The sequence below is a fragment of the Euphorbia lathyris genome, chromosome 8 (genome assembly GCF_963576675.1).
Source record: "Euphorbia lathyris chromosome 8, ddEupLath1.1, whole genome shotgun sequence".
Lineage (NCBI taxonomy): Eukaryota > Viridiplantae > Streptophyta > Magnoliopsida > Malpighiales > Euphorbiaceae > Euphorbia > Euphorbia lathyris.
Window position 1 is genome coordinate 4,317,868 of NC_088917.1, and position 26,271 is coordinate 4,344,138.

Genomic DNA, 26,271 nt, shown 5'->3' on the forward strand with positions numbered 1-26,271 from the left:
TTGTACAAATTTAACTCTAACGTTTCCAAGTAAGGTCAATTTTAACACTATGTTATTAAAAATTTAAAAAGACTGGTTTGACTATTATTTAATTGTCACTACAGACATTCCAAACAAGATAAACAGAAGTAATTTCATACATTTTTTTTATTATTATTTATAACTATATTAGTAATAGTAAATATTTTTGGTAACGTATGATTCTTACGACTATTTCTGCCACTCCATTGAACGATATAACTAAATTTGGTCCTTATTCCATTTATTAATATTGCAAATTACAAATTACAGAAATGAATTGATATTAATATTACAAATTACAAAACTAAATTGATATCTAAATTTGATTTGGGCCTGTTTGGTAAATAGTTTTTTGAAGTAAAATTAGATGTTTGAGTAACTTTAGAGGTTTTGATTAGTCAAACCTCTAATAATGGTGTTTGGTGAAGAGATGTTTGAAATAACTTAGTGGATCCAAAAAGCTAATTTTAAAAAAACGAGTTTTTTCAATTAGCTTATTGTTCCATCTCTTTTTGTGGACATTTTTACCCCTAGTTAATACTCATTAATCTCAAATTACACAAATAGCTATTAGCAATTAGCTAATTTTTACCAAACAAGTTCACAAAATCCGCAAGTCAAATCAGCTAATTGAAATGGTAATCAGCTAACAACTAATTTAATCAACTATCATCTAACAACTAATTGTTAAAGCCTTAGGCTAAATTGATTCTATTTGATTTGGACTAAATTGATTATGTTGTCAAATTCTAGGGGTCATTTTGATCTTAATTCTTTTCCATGGTAAGGGTATCACAGAATTTATGTGTCACTACGTGTCATTTTATCATTCACCAATGAGTCTTCTTCTCTCACAATCTCCGTCTCGTATCATTCTCCTCCGCCTCCCCTATTTTTCTCCTCCGCCTTCAAGAGCTAAAATTAGGGTTCCCAATCCAATTTCTCCATCTCAGAGCTCCTCGAGTCGTTCTCTAACTCGGCTTAGCTCGAATTCGATGAGTCAGTCCAACGGCGAAACGGAGGCGGCCGATGAGGCGAAGAAGCCGTCGGAGGACGTACTGGTGCAGTACGTGGTGTTGCGGCGAGATCTAATAGATACATGGCCGATGGGAAGCGTGGTGACTCAGGGATGTCATGCCGCCGTCGCTGCAATTTGGGGAAATAAGGAAGATCATCATACTCTTCAGTATTGCAGTCCAGAAAATATCAAATCAATGCATAAGGTATTGTTATTTTATTTTGGTAAATAAGTTAGGGTGTTATCACCCGCAAATTACTTGTCACCGTTCCTGTACGGACAATTTTATCCTTTTCATAAAAAAAATTTAAAACCGAAAAATTTGACTTAAAAAAAAAACGTGAAATTTGATCTAAATGGATGCCGGATCCATCCAACCAATTGGCTGGATGGGCTCATTGTCCCATTTTTAATGACGAAAATGTAAAATTTTCAATTTTTGTGATGAAAAATGTAAAATCGTCACAAAAAAGATACATTATTTTCATAATTTTTTTTGATTAAAAAACATAAATTTTAACGTTTACAACTCGCAATCATCCATATCCGGGATTTAGGTTGTGATTTTGGAGAGAAAGCTTTTTAGTTTTTAATCACAATTATGAAAAGGATAAAAATGTCCAAATAGAAACGGTAACTAGCAAAAAGGGACGGTATTTAACAATTCACATAATTTATCATTAACGTATTGTTTAATTTTTAATTTTATTAAATAGTTTAATTCTTTAAATATTTGAATTATTAATTTAATAATAAAAAAACGTTACTATTTACCGTCTCCAAATTATTTATCACCGTCTCTATTTGGACATTTTTATCATTTTCATAAAAAAAAATTCACTGAATTTATGAATATCAATCTCCAATAGTATTATTAAATTATAAAAACATTAATAAGAATTGATATATAATTAGTACATAATAAGGAATAAAAATATCTATATTTTATAGTAGTATCTAAAATTGATTTAAATTATCAACATTATGGATAAAATTGCTATTGACTACTAATGTTAATGGTAAAATTGTACTATTTAAGTAAACTTGTTCATGACCTAAAACGTTAGGAGTATTTTTATATCTTATCTCTTTGTTGAAAGACAATGAAATTTAATAATTTTTTTCGAAATATGTTCCAAACTTCAGTGACTGTAAGTACAATTTAACCTTCTTTTCTTTTGGCATTTAAATTGGAATGAAATTTGAGATTGGAAAGAAAGATTGAGGAATTGGGTTTAATTTAGGTTACACTTGAAGTGAAAGGAGAAACTCAGATTTTGAACTTGTCGGAGAAGCTGACCGGCGGCGGGATTGCTCATGAGCTGTGGATGGAACAGCCGGAAAATATTCCAACTTCTCTTGCTACAAAGCCTTATCCAAAGTCTGTTGTATCTTCCTTTTTCAAGAAGTTGAAGCTTTGCAAATGATTTGCTATGAGAAAAAAAAAATAGGTTTGTAAGAGCATCTCCAAAAGACTCTTAGTGAACTCTTTAAAAATAATATAAAAAATTGGCTTTAAGAGTGGCTAAGATATATCATCTCCAACAATGCTATTTATATTCACTCATTTATTATTTTATTATTAAGATTAATATTTATTGTTAAATTACCAATAGTGTAAGGATAAAGACTCATCAATAATAAATTATTATTAAAAAATGAAGTTAGGATGCACTAAGAGGTGGAGAAAGACTCTCTATTAATAGAGAGGATGAAGATGCTCTTAGTGATTTGAGGAGCCACTGAGAGGCTGTTGTAGCTGATTTTTTATTCTCCCTCCTCAAATTTTAACTTAAGAGCCAATTTAAGAGTCTGTTGGAGATGCTCTAATTCTTACAAGAAATTCAATTTCTTGATTTGTTTGTTTCAATTTTGGCAAAAATAATATTTTTACCATTTGTTTATCTAGATTTGGTGTCGGTTTGTTTCAATAAGGTATCAAAATAGGTCTGTGTTTGTTTTTTTGGGAAGAATCATTTTAGACTTCACCTACAAAATAACATCAATATGAGCTTAACTTTTGAAAAATGTATCAATTTAAGTCTCGATGACGGAATGTAACACATCATTCATATTACTCCATATGAAAGATGTGTCACGTTCCGCTATCGAGATCTAAATTGGTACCCTTTTTAAACGTTAAACTCATATTGGTAGACATGTTCACATACACCTTAGTGACCAAATGAATTTGACCATTCACCGTTAGATATAGGCTTATTAAATTTAAGCCTTAGGATGCTTTGAATCTACACCCTAAGATTTTAATAAGCCTAGATCTAACGGTTAATGACTAAATACTACACGGTCATTAAGATGCATGTGATCAGAACCGATTGGTATTATTTTATATGTGGAGTCTAAATTGATACTTCCTAAAAAACCATAAACCTATTTTGGTATCTTATCCCTTTTTTTTATCAAAGCTACTTTCGTTTAAAATGGGATATGGAAAATGTTTGATAAGAATTTATAATAGTTGTTTAGTAACGGCTAAAAGTAACAACAATAGTAAAATTAAAACAGATCCTTAGTCTAATTTCAAGTAATTTGACAAACAAAAATGTGGCGTATCACCAATTTTATGTTAATTAGTCAGTTATCATTCATGTAATGTTAATGTTATCAGAGCAAGAACGGATATAAAAGTGGATTCATAGTTGAGTTATCGATAACTTGATTCAACCAAATAATTCGAGTTGGTTGGATTGGATGACGTAGTAAATCACAATATATATATATAGTTGTTTTTATAAATTATTTATATATATAACAAAAAAAATAGCATTAATATCTAAAAAAAATATAAAATCACAATTAAATATATAAAATAATTAAATTATACATTAATAAAATGTTTTTTTTTCATTACCTAGCTCAAAACAAAGTTGTAAAAAAGGAAGATCTTCCGTACAGTCCCTAGAACCATCTTTATTATAATAGCGATTCTCAATTATGGGAGTTCGATGCTTCTGATTCTAGATCAAGATACGAGTCATGTTTTATAAGTAATGTTATCTAGACGGGTAAATTACACCCATGGTCACTGAACTTCAATTCTTTCCGGTATGGTCATTGAACTTTACACTTTGTTACACCGATAATCTCTGTCACTGTTGACCAACCGTTGACTGACCTTTTAATCGGTTATATCTCTCTTTTCACCCTTCTAAAACCTAAAATTCCTATTTTACCCTCTCTTTCTCTTTCTCTTTCTCTTTGTCTTTCTCTCTCATATTCCTTTCTTTGTCCCTCTTTCTCTCTCAATCTTTTGCCTTAAATTAGAAATAATGTGATCCTCACTCACTCCTTATATCTGTGATCAATTTAAGGGGTTAGGGTTTGAGGATCATGAATTGGAAAAGAAGATGTGAGGGAAAAAGCACCGGTGGTGGTGGTGGTAGCAGCCGTGGGTCAGTGGCGCCGGTATATCTCTCTAAATTTCGTTCTTTCACTGCCATCGTTGTTTTCCCGCATACTGTTATTTTCCAGCACACTTCCCTTCACGAATTCACAATGGGAGGCAATGGAGCACTTGCCCCCGCTGATTTTTGGGAAATTTTTGAACCCCTGTATACTTCGCCTCCATTGGTTCCGGCGAATGAAGCTTTTTTTATGCTTTCGGTCGACTTGAAAGGAAGAAAGGAAAGATAGAAGATGATATATGTCTTCTTATTTTATTAATAATAAATTACTACTTTACTATTTCAATACCTTTATTCCCTTTGCTCAGATTATCAATTCCTTCCCTCATTTCCGATCTCTCTCTTGTTCTTGTTTATAATAAATATTTATTTTCTATTTCTCTCTTGACAGAATATAAATAAAAATGAGTTTGAAAAATGGGTAAATTACACCCATGGAATGTTTTGAGAAAATATAAGCAGAGATGGAGGTATATATGAATTTGGAGAGGAAGAGAGTATCCATGGCTTTTCTAGGAAAGAGTGTGTGTGAAAGAAAGAGGAGAAGAGAGAAAGAAGGATAGAAAGGTAATTTTAGATTTTAGAAGAGTGAAATGAGAGAGACAGCAGGTTAAAAGGAGAGCCAACGGTTGAAAATGGCCGGTCAACGGTTATAGTGGCTATTGGTGTAACAAAGTGTAAAGTTCAATGGCCATATCGGGAAGAATTAAAGTTCAGTGGCCACAATGTAAAAATGGATATAGTTCAGTGGCCATGGGTGTAATTTACCCTTATCTAGACTCGTTGTTTAGAATTGGTTGAAAAGTTAATATAATACTTTACCATTTTTTTATGTTAAAGATGCATCTTCATTTGTCCAAAAACATTAAGGTAAATTTATCCCAATAAAAGACATTTTTATTTCAAAATCATGCGACTAAAAAACATTACATTCTTCGTTCCATTATATAAATCATTTTAAAGTGTTCCATACAAATTAAGCAACACAATTAATATGAAATCAAATTAACGAATTTACATTGATTAATTAAAGAAAATCTTTCCCATCTAATAGTTAAGGAATAAACCTTGAAATGTTAAAAAACACAGGGACCAAGGAAAAAAAATAATGCTTGAACCGAAAAATTAAACTAAAAATTCTTGAAAAACTAAAACGACTTAAATTTGAGAAAATATTGACTTTTTAAAACGACTTATATATATATATATAACGTAGAGAGTATTATTTATTTCTTGCTTACCAAACAAAAGAGAGATTGAAAAGGGCAAGAGTCTCACCCACAAAATATCACAATGATCAATTACATTTTGTTCTTCAGTAAAACAGTCAACTACATCGTAACCTCAAATTTAATGCTATAATAATAGAGGAATGACCAAAAAAAAAAAAAAAAAAAATCCTGTCTTTAAAACTAATTAAAAAGCTTCAATATAGCCATTGTTCATCAACTTTTATAACTGTAAAAATATTCCCCAAATACACAACAATACGCCGATTTCAGAAGAGCTTACTCCCTGAGATGATGAAGGCAGGCGCGAAGATAATCAACAAAAATTGTCGGGAGATGTCTCTCTCTCTCTCTCTCTCTCTTTCTCCACTTCAACTCTAAATGCCTGCATCATATTCAGTAGTAGTGTCATGAAATGCAAACGTTGAAGAGATGATGAATGTTGCGAAAAGAGGGTTCGAAATACCAGCACGAGTGATCAAGAAAATGATAATGTTGATGTTTTGCATTAACTTCCTCCCTTCTGCTTAAGGGTGATTTTATCCCCTAGACTCAGAGCAATTCCCTGGGTTTTGCTTCTTATCCTGATGTATCCGCTCAGCTTCCCGTCTCCCTGTTTCTCAATGCTTACATTTACTAGGGCGTCCTCTCCGAAGACGCTCTTAGCATACAAATTAGCGGCTAGGAAACCACATTCTCCGTTTAGTGCAGATCTGAAACTCAACCAGCCAAAACACAGTTTGGTCAAATACCAAAGCCTTTAATTTCACAGATGATCAACAACAACAACAACAAAGCCTTAGTCCTGAAATGATTCGGGGTCGGCTAACATGAACCGTCATACGAAAACCGTGAAATCAAGTCGTATCAGCAACATAAATTCTCTCCCTCCACTCCGTCCTATCCACTATCAAGTGTTAATTTTTTTATCTTTGGTATAGACTTAGACTCTGTGTCGCTGACACGACTTGATTTTCACGGTTTTATATGATGGTTCATGTTAGCCGACCCCGAATCATTTCGGGACTAAGGCTTTGTTGTTGTTGTTGGTATAGACTTAGACCTGTTCGAGTGCCCAGGTACCGGCCCCCAATGGGCCACGTTTGGAAAGTGGAAAATGACATTAGGCCGTGTCCGGCCCAACTGTCCAAGGGCTTAGGATTTATAAAAATAGGGCAGCCTGGCACGAACTCTTAATATTATATATACACACACATACAACACTTATATATATAATATAAAAAGACGGGACCGTTTGGCCTGAGTTCGAGATTTGATTTTCAAACCCAAGGCACTGAATCCATTTGGACAAGAATAGGGGGCCATTTGCAATTTTTGAAAGTTACAGGGGTAGTTGAAGTTTTGGGCCAAGTAGAGGGGGTAACATATGTCTTAGGCCTAAAATATAATATAATATAAAAATGAAAAATATATAAAGAGGCGTGACTGTTTTGGCTGAGCTTGATATTTGATTTTCAAACCCAAGCACAGCCCAAGCCTGGTTAAATTGAAAGTGGGTTGGGCTGCGCTTGAGCTGAGTGTTTTTAGGTGTAATCTCGTGAGACCCAGTCCGAGCCTTGTCCAGCCCGACCAATTAACAGGTCTAGTATACACTAGTTATAAAAATAGAGTGTTGTATGCTAAGGAAACAACTTACTGTGCAGTTAGACATTTCATGTTGGTTGACTTGATAATATGGCCTAGGAACTCTTTCTCATCTTGAATTATTGTATTAACAGCAACCTGAAACGTAATTTGCAAAGGACGTTAAGAACGTAGACCAAACATGTCCCACCAGTGGATGAAGAAGAGAAACATCACAGAAATTAAATCCAATATAGGCAACCATTTAACAGCAGATAACCAACAGCATAGTAAAAAAAGGAATTTAAAAAGAAAAAATATATATATATATATGTGTGTGTGTACCGGAAAAGCATTTTTAGGCCCCTAATCTTTTCGAATTTTGTTTCTTAAGCCCCTTATCTTTCAATTTTAACATTGAGTCCTTGATCTATTATAATTGCACACATTAAGCCCCTGATGATGCCATGAGAGTCATCTTTGAATATAAAAGTCAGGTAATAGAGCTTTATTCATTCCACACGCATTTGAAATTTGTATTTTTAAAGGTTCAAAAGTAGATTAAAAAAATGATGTATATATAAAGAAATTGTAAAAATATTAGGGTAAATTACACCCATGGCCACTGAACTTTACCCATTTTCACATTATGGCTACTGAACTTTATTTCTTCCCGGTATGGCCACTAAACTTTACACTTTTTAACACCGGTGGCCACTCAATTTTAACTAACTTCTCATTAATGATCGTTAACGACCTCAAAATGAAAATATTCAAGAATTAAAGTTGTTTATAAAACGAAAATTTTCAAGAACTAAAGTTCCTTAGAATATCATTAACGTTTTGGATTTTTTATTTTTAGCCGTCAACGGTCATTTTGAGGTGTTAAGTGGCCACCGGTGTTAAAAATTGTAAAGTTCAGTGGCCATACCGGGAAGAAATGAAGTTCAGTGGCCATAATGTGAAAATGGGTAAAGTTCAGTGGCCATGGGTGTAATTTACCCAAAAATATTATAATCGAATTGTTAAAAGATCAATTTCAGACACAAATGAAATGAATAAATCTCTTTTAACATTCAAAGCTAACTAATTTGACAAACAAAGGCTTAATCAGTGTGATTATAACTGATTGAGAGTTCAATGTGTCAGGGGCTCAATCAATAAAAATTGAAAAGAATAGGGTCTTAAAGATGCTTTTTTCCTATATATACATATGAATGAATCTGATTATCATGGTACAGATGAATGAATCTGATTATCAATTCAACAAATCCCACACCATTGATATTTCTGAACAAATTAGACAAATAAAGAAAGGAAATGTTTAGAAGTTAATTCCAAATGTGACAAAAGGGAATATAAAATTACCTTATTTTCCCATTCAAACTCTGCCCACATTGTTCTAAAGGCTGCATCTGTACAAACTGCAGGAGAGATATAGTCCATAATATCGATATGGATGTCATTTAGAACAACAACTGTCCGCTCAAGCACATTTGATGTTTCATATACAATGTTTCCAAATATTACTCCAGTCTCAGTTGAGGACACCTTAATATTGGCCTTTATTTGCTTGCTTGATTCAGGAGCAAGTGTATAATTCTGCGGGCGCTCAACAAGTTTAAGATCACCCATAGTTGCTAGCTCCAAGCACAAATTCTGAAGGGTTTCCTTTGTCCGGTTAATAACTGTAACATCGAGTACAATATCATAATGATGAACTGTCACATAGGCCTCAGCATAGACAGGATCACTAAATCCAGTTAGTTGAAGGATGCGGTTAAGCTTATTTGCATCATCCCCATCCTTGATGAACTCTCCAGTTGCTCGTTTCAAATCATCTTGAACTGCATCTTCCAACTCCAGTTGACTCATGCCCTAAATAATGTGTATTATATAATTAGAAATCAAAATAATAAGACAAAGGATGGATTAAAGAAGAAACTTCCAACATATATAATTCAAAAGAAGGTTTATATATCACACAACAAAAAATTTAGACAAGGATAAAATAGGCATATAATAGTTCAAGGCTAGTAAAATAGGCATTGCGTACTCAAAAAGTGCATCACCATCCCATGAGAACCTAGCAATCTGTCAAGGATTTAAAAAAAAAAAAGACTTGCAACAATTTAAAATCTTAATGTTGCCAAATTTTCTTACCTTCCTGCTCTTCAAATGGTAGAAATCAATAAGGTCATCTGGTTGTGCATGAGAAACCTGAGCTTTTGCCTTTAATTCCTCTGTTTCTCTCAACTGTTTCTCTGAAAGCATTTTCACAAAACTCTGACGACAAGAGAACAACCATATTTTTCTGATGTCATCACCAGTATTGGAAAGTAATCTGATGCAGAGGACAATTCTATCATAAGAATCATTATCAATTGGGTGAGACAAAACTGCAGACTGTCCTAATTGCAGTATGGAGACCATGATCAACAATGCTTGAGTGGATGCCTTGTGCACCTCAACTTTAGAGGGCTGGACCTCTTCCAATCTCAGTACAAGCTTTGTCAGAGTGCAAGCTACAACTGCTCCAAGGAAAAAATCACCAGTGAGAAGAAGGGATCTCAAATTCCCAGATGACAGTGTTCCCTGAACAATGGTAGGAGGTGAAAATGCAGTTTCAGAGGCAGCACTCTGTGTCGCATAAGTCCCATCAGCAAGAATAGCTGGTCTTCTGGAAGATACAGTAATGGAGTTGGCTTGCTGAGGCTTCTTTGAAGCATCAGTAGCTTCTCCTTCATCTGAAATTGAGTAAAATGGCAGCTCTCCAAGGCACTGCTTAATGGTTGCTATCCCACTTTCGACTTCAGAAAGTGACAGGCAGTACTCTCCAATGATCCAAAGAGCACAGGAGCAAACCCTTGCAGCTCGAATTTGGTAAAAGGTGTCCAACAGCCTAGTGATGATAGAAACCCTTAATTTAGGATTAGTTTCAATGATCTCACGAACAAAGACAATCACATCGATAGCAGAAGCAACATTGCTATCTCCAAGAAAGTCCATCAACAGATGGACCACTGTGCTTGCAACTTCTGGGAACTTAATTGCACAAGAATGAATAGCTTGAATAAGCATTTGTCTGTACTCACCATTCTTTTCAAGCTCTCCACTCTGCGTCTTCATAACTTCCTTCTTCAGCGTTAGAACAACCTCATTGATGTTTCGTGGTGTAATTAGCTCAAGGACAATATCAAGTGTCTTCCTTCGAATGTCAAGATTTGGACTTGAGAGTGCCCTAAGTACATCCATAATCAGATCAACCATGATATCCCTGTGAGAAGACTTCAGCTCATTCAGCCGGTCAAGCACAATAAGCTTGACATTGTTATCACTCTGAGACTGAAGAAGCTGACAATAGCTGTCGGCAGCAGCTCTAATTGCAGTAGGGGCAGATGACAAAGAAACCAATGTGCCAGCACATTCATATATAACTGCAATGGAAGGAGCAGTTAACAAAGAGATAATGATTTTAATATACTTCCCCTTCTCTCCGCGATTGGTTCTGCAAACCTTCCGAATCAACTCCAACACGACCATCTGAAGCAATTCACCCCACTCAGAAACTCTATCAACATTGGTCAATAGATAATTAACTGCTCGATCCTGTGCACAGGTAAAAAGCATAAGAAATGCATTCCGTTTAGCAGACTGATCCTGCTCTGTAGAAAGGACCTTCTCAATCATTTCAGGAGCATCAACCAAAAGTTGCTCGCCCTGAGGAAGCTTATACACAGACATCACAGCTAATATAGCATTCCTCCTGATATATGGATGTCGATGCTCCAGGTTTTGCAGGATTGAAGGAATCAATGGCTCAATTATTTCTGTCTCACTCAAGCGACACAAAAACCTCAGTGTCACTCCACGGATGTATTCATTAGGATGCTGAAGATTGTTCCTCAAGTTTTGGCATATCAAAATCATTTCAGGCAACACCCGACCCTTGGCATCAGTTTTGTCGATAATCTCCAAATACAGAAGCAATAATTTTTGCACTGTGTGGTCTTCAGAGGGCAAAACATATCTGACAATCGTAATAAAGAGTTGTGGAAGTGTTTCACCATTCAGCAACAGACTGATAGCCTTCTTCATTGCATCTATCTTTGCTGGAACATCATTTCCTTCAAGAGCTTCCTTAATCTCATTGGCAATTGCTGGTGTTCCTTTATCGAAGTAAACAAGCAGAGTACAGGATTTCTCCATCTCCTTGTTTTCTGTTAATACAATCAATACATGCTAATCAAAATCAACAACTGACAAACAACATATCAAAAAGTCAAAATAATGGGAAAACTATCAGGCAATAAGAAAATATAAAGGCAGAATGAAACAAGTTTTCTTCATTTCCTAATTGCACAAATAAATTGACCAGAAGACAGGACTAAAATGTGTAATCCAATAACATAATCATTGACCATGCACTTGGAAGGAAATCACAATCATATAGATGCACTTGCACATTTATAAACTGTATCCTATCTCCAAACTCCAATCCTATCAATGCGACTAGATTTTACTTGTATTACATATTCTGGGTATAGGTTATGGTTAACAGAACAATGCTGCAAAAAAAAAGAAACTATGCTTGAACAAGATCAATTAGAATTGACAGCAAAACCAGACCTTCTCAATCCAAATTGAACTACATACCTCAATCAAACAGATCTAACATTTAAATTTATAGCTGTTACTTAATAACTTCCATCACTAACAGGTGACAGTATAAAAAAATAAAGATCTCATTACCTACTGAAAAAGTGAAGGAACGTCGTTTAGCTTTCTCAAACAACAGAAACAACTCCCTTAATTCAGATCAGGAACCAAAATCCGACTTCTTAAACCAATGAAATTGATGCACAACACAGAAATAAATCAATAAAATGCCACCAAAACACAAATAATTTCCTAATCGAAGCAGAAAAATCGAAATTGAAAAACCTAAATCCGCGAATTCCAGCCACAAGCAATAACCGAAACAGCCAGTTTGACAAATGTAGGAAAAGAGAGGGAATAACCTATAGCTGAATTGATTTCCTGAGCATCCAAACAGATCTTAACAATCAGAAAAAAGAGATGAAAGACAGAATCACCAACCTCTCAGCGATCAGATCCAAGGAGAGGGATAATGAATTGCAGGTGAAATGGAATGAAGAATCTGTCTGTATAGAGAGAAAAGAGTGGCAGAGAGTGAAATGGAATGCTCTTTTAGATCCAAGATCTGCCTTCGGACGCTTATAGGCGAAGCTATTACGGAAGAGAGGACTTCTGTTGTGTAATTTTGAAATGATTTTTCGGATTTTCTGTAATTAAGAGATCGTAAATACTGTTCTCTATGTGATTTTACAGAGGCCCGTTTAAGGCCCATTATCTCGAAGGGAAGAATTCTGGCCCAGTTCAAGCCCAAATTCCTATTACTACTATTTTGAATTCACAAGGATAATATATATAGTGCTTTCACGTTTTGTCAAAAACGGTATCTGTGGAATTTTTTTTTTTTTTTGTCCAAATAGGGAGCAAGATTATTTTATGACCAGGAGAGGACTGAGGTTTTTCGTTTTGCTAAAAACAATTGATAACAGGTGATGAACTTCTGATCGGATTCCTTCCCTGCAGGGGGCGTCATTGGGTTCGACGGGGGAAGCTCCGATGCCAAAGTCAGTAATGGAATATAGAATAAACTGTATTGACAAAGTAGGGTTTGAGAGAGTGAATGTGTATGTGTACCTTAATAGTTTGGGGTGCAAGCTATTAATAGTCATGTGATCATAACTTCCAGTAACCCGAAAGTCTCCATAAATGTCTCATTAATGGCGGTTATGGATCTCCCTTAAATGTGGCCGTTAGCTCATTAACGTTCCATTAATTGCCTTTATTGAGAATCGGCTCTGCCGTTCGGCGGGCGGATCGAGACGTGATGGCGGGTCTCACGTAGGTTTGACTACGGATAGCGTGTGGCGGAATCTAGGAAATTCGCCACCAGGATGACTTGCTTGATACGTCATTGCTTCCCTGGTGTTCCCAATACGCTGCCGTTTTGGTAATATCCTCTTTGATCCCGTGGAGAATATCTCGATGTTATCAGAAGCCCCCCTAAGTTCCGTTAAAGTCCTTTAGGGCTTTTGAGCTCCCATGCACGCCGTCATGATGAACCACATTTATGGTCACTCTGTTCCAGGCCATTCATCGAACGACAGGTGTCATAGGCGCACTGCTCGAGGTAAGAGGGGATACCTTCTTCAACCTCTCTCTTCTCTCTCCGATTCATTTGCGTCTTCCTCCCTCATTCTGCTTCGAGTTTTTCCAGAGCTTTTTCCGGCGTCAAGAATCTTCAAAGCCCCCAACTCTCATGTAAGTGAACCTTTTCGCCGTGTTTTTTGGATTTTTTATGAGTTCTTCCTCTGAATCTACCATCGAACTCTTAATCTGACCACTTCCTCTGAAACTGTGATTAGCTGGACCACTTCTTCTGATAGTTCTAATTCTTCTGAAAGTACTCCTAGTTATGATTTAACTGAGTTGTGTAACTCGGCGAGTAGAAGTCGTCGAACTCGTTTAGTTAGGACTCAGAATTTTCCCATCGCCGCGATCCATATTGTTCCGGCGATAAATTCTAGGAGATTTTCCGGAATGGAGGCTTCTCCTTCGACTCCGTTTAGGAAAAAGTTGCCTAGGGTGGAGTCTACTTCGTCCCGTATGAGCGCTTCGGATCTAGCCCATTTGGCGGATCGTTACCCTTAGATAAAGGATTATGAGATTGAGTTGGCGGCTGCCCATCAGCGACCCGCCTGTCTGCCCATTGGGTACTTGTCTGTTTATAGCTGTCATGTGGAGAGGGGATTCCGTCTTCCTCCTCCTAAAATGATGGCGGATATCCTGGAGTACTTTGGGATCACTGTCTGCCAGCTGCATCCAAATGGCTGGTTAGATTTGGCCCTAGACTGTTATTTAGCTTCGAACCTGGGGGTAGTCTGTAACCCTCGAGTCTTCCGGTCTCTTCACAAACCCATGAAGCGAAAGTCCGAGTCTTTTTATACCTTTGCTAAATTCAAAACTTATTCGCCCTTCTGCGGTAAGATGTCGAATGTCCATCTCTGGGACGAAAGATTTTTCTTTGTTAACCTCTGGAATTTCCGTCGGTTTGGAATGCCAAACCTCTGCACATGGCTGGAGACTTACGTATACTGACGGACAGCGATGAGAAAGTGGCGGATCTCATGAAAAGCATCAAGGTAGATGCTTGGACATACGCTGACGCTTTGGAATTCATGATGAATGACATTCCACTGATCCGCCGCGATGGGGACAGGATTACTTATGTGAGGTTTACACAACTAGATGGAGGTAACCTTGTTTCTTCCTTGAACTTTGATTATTTTATTGTTCCCTTGTCAGGGGTTTGTCTGAGGCCAGTCGCGCCCTTGTAGAGATGCGTAAGAAGCAAAAGGAGCTGGAGGCCCAAAAAGATACGCAGGTGGCGGATCCCCAAAAGAGTGCTTGAAAACGTCCTGCTAAAGACGTCGCGGATCTTCCCCTGCAGAAGAAGAAGAGATCCGTAGCTTCTGGTGGAGGAAAGTTACTGGCGGATGCCATGAGAGCTGAGAAGCCCATAACGGAGAAAGGGCAGGTATGTTCGCCTCACCGTCTTTCCTTTCCCTGCCATGGGTCTCAACTTTGGCCTTTTAATTCTTGCACAGGTGGTGAAGCCTGACTTAAGGATATTGGCTTGCCAAGTATGGCGATAAGGGGTCCGTGAGAACGAGTCCGTTATCAACGATCTTGATGAGGCTCTCGGTCAGCTTGGAGAAGTACAAGTGAACCAGGACAAGTTCTCCGGATCAGCCCATGCCAAGATGGGTAAAAGGGATCTCCTGCTGGTGAGTTTTTCTTTTTTATATTTTTGAATGAAAGAGTGATCTTTCTTGAGGGGATTTTCGTTTTTTACACCCTCCTTTGTTTTGATAGGCTTACACGCACATGCGTGCTATGGAGGCGGATCTTCTCCAAGGGGTGGCAGATAAGGTGACCATAAAAAGACTAGAGAAAGAGGTCGTCGTTGCCAACGCGAACGCTGATTCCGCTGTTGCTCTAAATGAGAGTAAGGATGCTGAGATCCGCAGCGTGAAGGAGAAGATGGATGCGGATGCTGAGGCTCACAAGGCTCCCTTATCAAATGCGGAGATCCTGGCAGGGGAACGAGCTTACTATTATGGCGAGTGGATCATGGCGTATGTTAAGCTTGCCCATCCCGAGATTGATTTTGTGGACCCAGAGTACGTGGTCCCCGAGGTTGAGAATTGCCTCAAGTATCGCAAGATCCTGAACGTTAAGGACTTCATCCGCGATCATATTCGCAAGGTGATGAGTGGATCCGCCGAAGAGAGTAAACCCCTTATCGATCTCGAATCAGAGGACCTCGACGAAGCATCCCAGGGGGGGGTGATAAGAATAATGAGTTGATAATTGATTGTAAGGTTCCTTAGGAAGGAACCATTACTGTAGAGAAGGAGGTCCCTTTGGAGGGCGCATCTGGTGAGAAAGATGCTGAGGAGGACACTCCTATAAATGTTTAGTTTTGTAAATGTAACTGAGTACAATTTATTTTAATCCTTTTTGCAACCATTTATCTTTACTTTACGCTTTATATCTTTCAACAAGTAAATTTATAGGTTTTAGGATTTGTTCTGTTGGTTCGAGGTAGGTGGCCAGCCATACCCCGTAGTGTGAGCCTTTGTGAAGGCTTAGAGCTTTTATTCCTTTAGAGGAAGTTAAGCTGCCTTAGGCGATCGATTTGCTTCCTATCTTTGAGGTGAATCGATCCGCCACTAGGACTTTGAACTCTTCTTTGGAAAGAGTGTGTGAGTGTAAAGATCTCACGTCTGAGAAATGTTTTAACTCTATCTCTAACGGGGATCAATTGTTTCCTATCTTTGAGGTGAATTGATCCGCCATTGAGATTTGTTCTCCTATCTTTGAGGAGAAAGTAGTTATGCCATGATAGCATTATTCTACTTGTGGGAATGCGTTTGTTGCCTCCCCCTTTTTGAATCTGGAATATTTATATTACTGCAAGAAAAGTACTTAAAGAAATAATTTGCAAGATGAACATTGCTTTTTATTAAATGGCGATGCACCTTATTACAACGGATTGGTCTTATGCGTGAGCCTCGTTAAAACCTTTAATAAGAAAAACCACATGGGATAAAAACTTACTAAAGGAAAAAGAGTACTCAAGACCTTAGTTACATTTTACTTTCTGGCGAAATATTTGCGGAGGTTCTGGATGTTCCACGTCCGTGGCAATGTATTTCCCTCCATATCTTGTATCTTGAAAGTGGTAGGTCCAATTTTGGTGACAATTTTATATGGCCCCGTCCAGGTGATCCCCAACTTTCCTTTGCCTTCCAAAGATTGAATTTTGTCTGCCTTGCGGAGTACGAGATCTCCTGGGTTTAAGTCCATGAGTCTGGCGTGTTTGTTGTGATAGGCTGCGATCCTTTGTTTGTAGGCGGCCATCCGTATATACGCCTTCTCCCTTCTTGTTTCAAATTGGTCAAGACTCCCTCTTAATCTTTGGTCGTTGCTGTCTTCGCAGTAGAATAAAACTCTGTCACTAGGGACCTGGATCTCAATAGGAATCACAGCTTCTACGCCGTAGGTGAGGGCAAATGGTGATTCACCAGTCGCAGTTCGAGGAGTGGTTATGTATGCCCATAGAACATTCATGAGATGATCCGCCCACTTTTTGTTATGCTCACCCAGTCTCTTTTTTATGCCCTTGATAATCGTTCGATTTGTTACCTCAATCATCCCATTGGATTGGGGGTAGTAAACAGAGGCAAGCCTGTTTTGAATGCCTTGGCTTTCGCAGAATATTCTGAACTCTCCGCAATTGAACTGCGTCCCGTTGTCGGTAATAATCGTGTGGGGAACTCCAAATCTTCCGATTATATTGTCTCTGACAAACTCAACCATTCGCTCTGCACTTATGGAAGAGACTGCTTCGGCCTCAACCCACTTCATAAAGTGGTCTACTGCCACTACAACATATTTCTTTTGCTCTTGGTAGGAGGAAATGGGCCAACAATGTCAATCCCCCATATGGCAAAGGGTCGTCCTTCAACAATGGGCTTTTGCAGGTGCTTAGCCGTGTGAGATTCGTTTGCATGGACCTGGCAATTGTGACAGGACTCCACTAGTTTTTGAGCATCAAGCTCCGCTGTGGGCCAATAAAATCCTGCCAATCTGGATTTTTTCAAGATGGAGGCGGATGCTTCATGAGCCCCGCAAGTACCTTCATGCAATTCCTTGAGGATCTGTTGTCCCTCTTCCGTCGTTACACACTTCAACCAGGGGTGACCAAAAGTTTTTCTGTACAGTTGGTCATTCATTATGGAAAAGTATGCGGCCTTTCTCACCGTTCGTTTAGCCTCTTCTTTGTCTTGAGGCAAAGACCCTGTGGAGAGATACTGCTGGATCGGCGATCTCCAATCTCCTACGGCAGATGAGAGAAGAGCTATCACTTCTGGGGCAAATGCCGGCTTGTCTCTTATCTCGATTGGACATTGAAGGTCCGCCCACAGATCCTTGCTTGAGGCTAGTTTAGCCAGGTGATCCGCTTCTGTGTTTGATCCTCACAACACGTGAACCAACTCCCACTTGGTTTCTTTAGACTCCAAATGGTTCAATAGCTTTTTGGCCTCCTCAACGTATTTGACCAAAGTTTCATCTTTTACATCAAAGTTTTTGATCACCTGATTGACCATTAGCTTAGAATCGCTATAGATCACAACTCGTTCTGGCGTGATCTCCTTCAGCAGGCGCAGTCCCAATATCAAGGCTTCATATTCTGCAGCGTTATTCGTTGCAGGGAATTCTAACTTCGCAGCATAATGCAACTTGATGTAGTGAGGTCCCTTGATCACCACGCCGATTCCTGAACCTTCTGTCGAAGAGGCACCATCTGTGTACATTGTCCATTCTTCCACTTTTGGCTTTGGAAGGTTTATGCCCTCTTCGGTGAATTCATTCACAAAGTCTGCCAAGACTTGACTCTTCAAGGCGGACCTGCCTTCATAACGAACATCAAACTTGCCCAGGCGAATTGCCCACTCCATTAGCCTCCCCGAAGTTTCCGGCTTTTGTAATACCTTCCTCAAAGGTATGTTGGTACGAACGATGACCGTGTGGGCCTGAAAATATGGTCTTAGGCGGATTGAAGTGGTTACCACTACTAAGGCCATCTTGTCTAACCTTGAATACCGGGTTTCAGCATCTTTTAAGACTTTGCTCACATAATAGATCGGGTATTGTTGGCCATCTTCTTCCCTTATCATGACTGTGCAAACCGCTTTATCAGTAACAGAAACATACATGTATAGGTCCTCACCTTCCAAAGGTTTGATCATTAGAGGTGGTTCTGATAGGAAGTGCTTGATTCCCTCGAAGGCCTGCTCACAATCTTCATTCCATTTGAAGCATTTCTGCTTTTTGATCACTTCGTAAAAAGGTTGGCATCTACGAGCAGAGCAGGAGATGAATCGGCCAAGTGCTATGATCCACCCGTTAAGGCGTTGTACTTCCCTAACATTTTGTGGTGCTTTCATGTCTAGCACCGCCTTAATTTTATTTGGGTTGGGACCCACTCCCTTCTGGCTGATCATGTACCCTAGGAATTTTCCATAAGTTGCCCCGAAAGTACACTTTTCAGGATTAAGCTTGATGTTATGATGACGAAGGACTCCTAAGACCTCCCTTATGTCCTCTGCATGTTTCTCTATAGTGGTACTTTTAATGATAATGTCGTCCACATAGACTGAGAAGTTGTCACCTTTTCTTCCTTCGAATATTTTATTTATCATTCGCTGATAAGTATCTCCGGCGTTTTTGAGTCCGAAGGGCATGACCTTAAAACAGTAGGTTGCCTGGTGTGTCGCGAAGGAGGTCTTGATCATGTCAGACGGCTCCATCGGGATCTGGTGATAGCTAGATTTCACATCCGTGAAGGAATACATCGCGTGCCTCGCGGTTCCGTCAACTAGGATATCAATACAAGGCAGAGGATAGTTGTCTTTGGGACAAGCCTTGTTAAGATCTGTGAAGTCGATACACATGCGGTATGATCCGCCTGCCTTCTTGACTAGGACCACATTCGCCAGCCACTGTGTATAAATAACTTCTTCAATGGCGTTCGCCTTCCTCAGTTTAGAGACCTCTTCCTCAATCACTTTCTGTCTCTCTAGACCATGATTCCTCCGCTTTTGTGCTACAGGGACCGCATCTTCGGCGATATTGAGTTTATGGGTGATCATATCCGGACTGATTCCTGTGAGGATCTCATCTTTCCATGCGAACACACCCTCGGACTCGAGAAGAACCTTTGTGATGTCCTCCTTGACCCCTTCTTTTAACCCTCTGGCAATTCGTACCTGCTTCTACTTTGCCATGAGAAACATTTACGTATCTCCAAGGGCGGCCGTAACAAGTTCTTCCTCATCATCATCATTAGACTGCGAGCGAATCGACAGAGATGCCGAATATGTCTCCTGGGCAACTTTCTGGCTCCCTTTGATCATCACACCTCCCTTGGCAGTAGGGATGTACATCGTCAAATGGTGAATTGATATGAGAGCCGCCACTTCTAAGATGAAAGGTCGCCGTAGGATGATATTGTATGCCAATTGACCATCCATGATGGAGAACTCCAGATCTCCCATCCATACTTGGTCGTCATCTGCTAATTCGCATTCCAACGTTACTTGACCCTTTGTCTGGATTGTGTGACCCGTCACCCCCAGGATATCTACAATGGTGGTCTCAATTTGAATAGGGTCAACCTTGAGCTTGGCGAACGCACCCCTGGTGATGACATTACAAGAACTGCCAGTGTCTACCATCACTCTCTTCATTTCCCATCCTTCCACCATCATAGTAATGACGAGGGCGTCTGCATGTGGAGAGATAGCCGGACCTACATCTGCGAAGGGACGATTGAGTGACGCTCTATCTAAAGTAGTAGTCTTTGCTTTCTTTACCGTAGGCTGATATCCTGGTCCGCCAGCAATAACATTAATGACCCCCTTAGCCTTCTTCTTCGGCTCATCTCTAGGTTTGTCACCATCTCCCTTTCTATCGTTCTGGACAAATCTGTCCAGCTTTCCTCTCTCGACAAGCCTCTCGATTTCTCTAGCCAACTCCCAGCATGCATCTGTATCATGGTCGTTCTTCCTATGGTATTTGCAATAATTTTTGGGGTTTTTCCCCGTGTTAGTGTACTCCCCCCCTTTTGGTTCGGGGTATGAAATGCTCCGATTATGCTGGCTGTTCTCTATCCACATTAGCACTTCGCTTTTGGAGGCGTTCAACGGCGTGAACGATGGCGTATATGCTGATTTGTTCCTAGAGCCTCTTCGCCTGTTTCGGGAGGATGAGTCAGGGAGCCTTTCTTTTTCCTTATCTCGTCTCCGAGATTCGCCCCTTCCTTTCTTGGGTGGAGATGTCGACTCTCTGCGAATGTCATCGACTTCCATGAAGTCTTTGCACCTGTCTATCAGCTCCGCCATATCCTGCGGTTTATTTCTGATCAGATCCTCCTGCAAGCTCTTGCATGTTGTGTTTTTTACGAGTGCTTCCACTGCCATGGAGAGATCCACATCAACAATGCGGATGCACAACTTATTGAATTTGTCGACATACTCCCGGAGAGGTTCATTTTCTTTTTGCTTTAACTCGAAGAGTTTTCGCGATTTAACCACTGGAGGAATGCTTCCTGCGAATTTTGAACAGAATTCTCTACTCAATTGATCCCAGCTGTTTATCGATCCTGGGCGGAGAGATTGGAACCAGTCGTAGGCTGGACCTTTTAATGTGGTGATGAACATTCGGCATTGCACAACCTCACTTGCACGATTGAGCCCGAGCAACATGCGGTACTTCCTGCATGGGCTTCAGGATTATCCTCGCCTAAATAGACTGGTATATTTGGGATTTTAAAATGCCTATCCGTCTCCTCGGCCTCAATCCATGCGGCGAAGGGCAATTCCCGGTTGGCGAACGGATTACGCCTGGCATTCTCTTCGTTCTATCTACGTACCTCATCCCTGATCTGATCCGCCATAGAACCTCGACCCCTTCTAGGATGCCTTCTACTTTGGGACCTGCTTCACTGCGAAGATGAGGAACTAGACTCTGACGAAGGGTCTGATGGTGAACTACCGCCTCCTCGTCCTCTGGGTGGAGACCGCCCCCATGGTGGAGATCGTCCCCGATTATCTCCATCTGGCTGGGGGTGTTGTACGACCTGGCGAGGTGACCCAGCCCGGTGCTCGTTTCCTCGTTGTCCGGGGGATGACTTTCTTCGCCGAGGGGATTTAGTTTTGCGTCTGCGGTGAGAACGAGACCTAGACCATCTCTCTTTATGTGATCGGGTCCGTTTTTTACGTCTGTGACCATCACGTCTACCTTCCGGCGGATCCGTTGCTGTGTTATTTTGTCCCTGATCCGCTTGTGCTGGCGGAGCTCGAGATCCGCCAATAGTGATTCTTGGGTGTGTTTCCCAAGAGAGGCCGATCATTCCTATGACTTCCTTCTGGTATATCATGAAATAACGCTCGATTTAATGGCGGATTGTTGTCGAGCCTCAGATTGACAATTGTCGAATCTATGGGTTGAGAGGGAAAAAATGACGAGTCACGACGTGCATTAGACATAACGTTGGCGCTCTGCCATTGCCATATGGTCGATCTTGGGCCAGCTCACTGAGCAGCGCGCCCTGCTCGGCGAGCTGGCCTGCGGGAATTGGTCAAAATAAGCAGTTTTGACCCCACAACTCCACGACCGGTCCCACGACTTCCCACCTGCATAAGGATACGAAATAGGTCAAAAAGAGGGCCCGAGCTACAACTATAAATAGAACTTTTCCATTGTAAATTAGAAATCTTTTATCTTTGTAATTTTCTTAGCTTTCACCTTGAGAAATCCTCTCCACCTCCTCCATATCCTTCAAACCTCCATTGAAGACACCTCCGAAGCTCCGCTCACCAAGGATTGCTCAAGCTCCATCCTTAAGTCCTAGGAAGACGCCTGCATTGGTAGACAGGTTCCCTAAAAGGGATTTTTCTTCTTTTATATTATGTCTAGCCTCTGATCCATGTTATGAATCCTAGGCTCATTGTATCTTCGTGACAATACTTTCATCTTTGATATATATTATAGTTTTGTTTATTCAATTGTTTTATTGCTTTAATCTTTGTCTTAAGCTTTGTCTGATTGGTTTAACTCATTCGATAATCCCAAAATTAAAACGCCCATCGGAATGTCGCCCTATCGCTTAGTTTTCGGGAAATCATGCCACCTATCGGTGGAATTAGAGCATAAGGCATATTGGGCTCTGAAATTTTTAAACTTTGATGTGCAGGTTACAGGGGAACATCGTCTCCTCCAACTCAACGTCCTTGATGAACTTCGTCTAGGTTCGTACGAAAATGCCAAACTTTACAAGGAACGTACGAAAAAATGGCACGACAAGCACGTGCAAATCCGGGAGTTCAACAAGGGGGATCAAGTTCTCCTATACAATTCCCGCCTCCGTTTGTTCCCAGGAAAATTAAAAAGTCGGTGGTCGGGACCATACACCGTCATCAATGTACACTCCTCCGGAGCAATCGAAATCCAAGGTCCCAACAACGCAACCCTCCGGGTGAACGACCACCGTCTGAAAATATATCGCGGAGGCACTCTTCCACAACATGGCGAAGCCACATTCCTCCAAACACCGTAAGCATGCGCATATCAAGAGAAAGTCGAGCTGCTCCGACTCTAAACGTAGCCCCGGTTTGTATTACTCAAACCCGTTGTTTATATGTATTATATCCATTTTTCGCCTTATTTTTATTTTCTTTCTTTTCGTTATATGCTCTTTCCTTTTTTCCCTTCAATTCTTATTTTCATTTGTCTTTCCTTCCAGCTCGTTTCGTTTCTTTTAAATTAAAAACCACGAAAAAACAAATCCCTCGTTAATCCAAAGTGCTTATGCGTGGCGTGGCCCCTTCATGCCCCGCGTAGCCGAGTCTCTGCTCTTGTTTTAGTGCTTACGCGGGGCGCCATGCTACCCACACCCCGCGTCCTCCGTCACGATAAATCTACGGCCGAAAATAAAGGCCACGCGGGGCGTGCCCCTTCTACGCCCCGCGTGTCCTCGGGGAGTTGCGGATTGTAACTCCCCATAACAGCTTTTTCTCTTCCCCAAACATTTTTTCCCACTTCCACACTCCACCTCCTCTCACATCCAATCACCCCAAGTCTTTTCAAATTCAAATTTCTTTAACTTCCCTCTACATTAATTTTGCCTTTAACCACCCTCTTAATTACCCTTTAAAAACCATAAAAACATTAACCACCAATTAAAATCCATAAAAATTCAAAAAACACTTTGTAAAAACCGAAAAAAATGTTTACACTTCTGTCTTCTACGCGGGGCGTACCCCCATACACGCCCCGCGTCCTCGCCATTCTCCCACATATTTTTGGCCAGGAGGTGCGGTATGCGTGGCGTGCTCCCTTGCACGCCCCGCGTGCCGTGGTATTTTTGCATTAAATTTGGCCAGGAGGTGCGATACGCATGGCGTGCTCCCTTGCATGCCCCGCATGCCGTGGCATTTTTGCACTAAATTCGGTCATGAGGTGGGATACGCGTGGCGTGGCCCCTTCACGCCCCGCGTACCCCTCTGGGAATCTGCATTTCACTTGGATTCCCACTCCTCCTCTATTTATACTCCTCTTGTTAAACCCAAAAAATACCTAAAATATCATTAATATTGACATCAATATTGCTACGAATTTGTGCTATTTATACCTGTTTAGAATGCTTTTACTCTCGAATATGTTTCTTTCTTGCAAGGTACGTAAATATTTGGTAAAATCTAAATAGGAACGAAAAGAGCTTAAAAACAGAATAAAAACCCTACAAAAGGAGTAAAAAACGACGAAGATTAATTACACCAAATCGAGGACAAAGACGAGGTCAGAAACAGAAGAAATGTCACATTCTCGGTTGAGGAAACAGGATTCTCGGTAGAGAATTTTATGAAAGCCGCGACCGAGAATCTCAAATTCTCGGTCGCGACACGCGTTTTTCAGCAGCTCCTTCCCTTCGTTTGAAGACCAAATAAATGCTCCCCCATTCTCGGTCGAGAATTGCCATTCTCGGTAAGTGCAGAAATTCCTCCAAATACAATGAACACATGTTTAATTCAAAGAAACGCGTTCGTTCGGGTGGATAAAGACGTCCCTTCACAACGGATACGATCCTTCACAACGGACATGACACTTCAACCACGACTCTTCAACATCTATAAATAAAGAGTTGATGGAGAGTTGAAAAGATATAGAAGAAAGAGATTAGTATAGAATTTATGCATAAATTCCGAGTCAAGTGATTCAGAATTTAGATTTCACTTCTGTAAAAAGCAATATGATGTACACACATTGTTTATTCAATAATAACAAACACATTAGCGTTTAGATTTGTTCATATTAGTTTACATTTTGGTAGTAGATAGACCAGTCTCTATTCCGAAGATTCAGCGAGAAGATTGAGTAGAGAATCCGCCCCTGAGCCTGACAAACTCTAACGAAACCCAAGGAAAGGATTGACAACCCGTTCACTTGCACGCCGTCGAATGTTTTCATGCTCCTTGTTCTCTGTAAACTTGTATCAATTTATATTTCATCTAATAAAGTCTGTTCTATACGATAGATTTTCATGCAGCACTTTGGTAAAGGATCCGAAGTGGATTGCCGGTGTTTTCATTAAAACGTAGTTTAATTCAAAATCTTTACAAGGAAACTTTGTTGAACACTTAGACAAATTATTATCTCGGTAGAGTTTTAATTTGGTTAAGGTAGCGATCTAACCCGACCGTAGGAGGATTGACTACAGTTCAAAGCCTAAAAATTAGAGGTTCCGTCATTTATTTCATCGTTATAATTTATACAAAGTTTAAAGTTGTTTTCTTTGCTTAATGCAAACGAATACATTTGTTTACTTTTCTAAAGAACTAAACAATCCTGTTTTGTAAATTCATTCCTATATCAGAAGTATTTTCTAACATTTGATTATTTTCTACTCTAATTCTCATTCGAGCAATTTCAAAACCAAATCCGATTTAACGATTTTCCATATTATAAATCTTAAAAGTATATTTAACCAATTCAAAATAAGTTTTTGTTAAAAAACGTTCCCTGTGGGATCGATATCTTTTATTACTACAAGCGTATACCGTGCACTTGCGGAAATCGCTCAACAAGTTTTTGGCGTCGTTGCCGGGGAACGCCAAATTTTTTGACAAAAATTTAGATTTTGTGTATTTTATTTCGAATCTAGGTTTATTTATACTTATTCAAACTTTTATATTTTATTTATTTCAAATTACTAACATATTTATTTTTCAAATTCTGTTTTGAAGGTAGTTTCGGTTCGTGCGAAATTTCAAGTTCATGCGCAGTTCTCGAAGTTCAGGCATTCCACCAAAACCGCTAGACCCAGAAATTGAAAAGACTCTTAAAAAGAACAACAAAAACAAAAACAAGACTCCAATAAAAACTAGAATTACTGAGCCAGAAGTTATGGCTATGCTTATGGATTACGCTAGGCCAGGAGTGGCCGGTGTAACAAACAGTATAGTTAGACCCCAAAAATGCAAATCAATTTGAGATTAAGCCAGCATTGCTTAATATGTTACAAAATGACGTAACATTTTACGGGTTACCTAACGAAAATCCTAACACCCATTTGACAAATTTCTTAGAAATTTGTGACACTTTTAAAATATCTGATGTTACTGCGGAAGCAATCAAACTTCACCTTTTTCCTTTTACTTTGAAGGATCGAGCCAAAGAATGGTTGACTTCTACGCCAGCCGCTACATTTGAGACTTGGGAGCAATTAGCCCAAGCATTTTTATCAAAAAAATTTCCTTTAGCAAAAACCGCA

At 39.6% G+C, this 26,271-nt stretch overlaps 2 protein-coding genes across 3 annotated transcripts; one reads left to right on the plus strand and one right to left on the minus strand.

Annotated features, from left to right (window-relative positions):
* The first annotated feature begins 842 nt into the window (after window positions 1-842).
* On the plus strand, window positions 843-2,645 carry LOC136201910 (uncharacterized). The gene is made up of 2 exons (XM_065992288.1): window positions 843-1,244; window positions 2,284-2,645. Exons 1-2 carry the CDS (start codon window positions 858-860, stop codon window positions 2,464-2,466), a joined length of 570 nt encoding a protein of 189 aa, XP_065848360.1. The 5' UTR covers window positions 843-857; the 3' UTR covers window positions 2,467-2,645.
* Window positions 2,646-5,718: 3,073 nt separating this feature from the next.
* On the minus strand, window positions 5,719-12,570 carry LOC136203906 (coatomer subunit beta-1). 2 transcript variants are annotated; one of them, XM_065995130.1, is made up of 6 exons: window positions 12,378-12,570; window positions 9,441-11,497; window positions 8,646-9,155; window positions 7,351-7,436; window positions 6,160-6,406; window positions 5,719-6,078 (listed from the first exon to the last, which is right to left on the minus strand). In XM_065995130.1, the coding sequence occupies exons 2-5, from the start codon at window positions 11,484-11,486 to the stop codon at window positions 6,202-6,204; spliced, it is 2,847 nt and encodes a 948-aa protein (XP_065851202.1). In that variant the 5' UTR covers window positions 11,487-11,497; window positions 12,378-12,570; the 3' UTR covers window positions 5,719-6,078; window positions 6,160-6,201. The 2 variants fall into 2 exon arrangements, with proteins under 2 accessions (XP_065851202.1, XP_065851203.1); XM_065995131.1 differs by having other exon boundaries at window positions 12,299-12,570.
* Window positions 12,571-26,271: the final 13,701 nt, after the last annotated feature.

Coding starts and splice junctions, on each gene's coding strand:
- LOC136201910 (XM_065992288.1), top strand. CDS start 858: ATGAGTCTTCTTCTCTCACAATCTCCGTCTCGTATCATTCTCCTCCGC. Junction 1,245..2,283: donor ATATCAAATCAATGCATAAG/GTATTGTTATTT, acceptor GGTTTAATTTAG/GTTACACTTGAAGTGAAAGG.
- LOC136203906 (XM_065995130.1), bottom strand. CDS start 11,486: ATGGAGAAATCCTGTACTCTGCTTGTTTACTTCGATAAAGGAACACCA. Junction 9,156..9,440: donor ACCATTTGAAGAGCAGGAAG/GTAAGAAAATTT, acceptor CACATTATTTAG/GGCATGAGTCAACTGGAGTT. Junction 6,407..7,350: donor ATGAAATGTCTAACTGCACA/GTAAGTTGTTTC, acceptor GTTGAGTTTCAG/ATCTGCACTAAACGGAGAAT.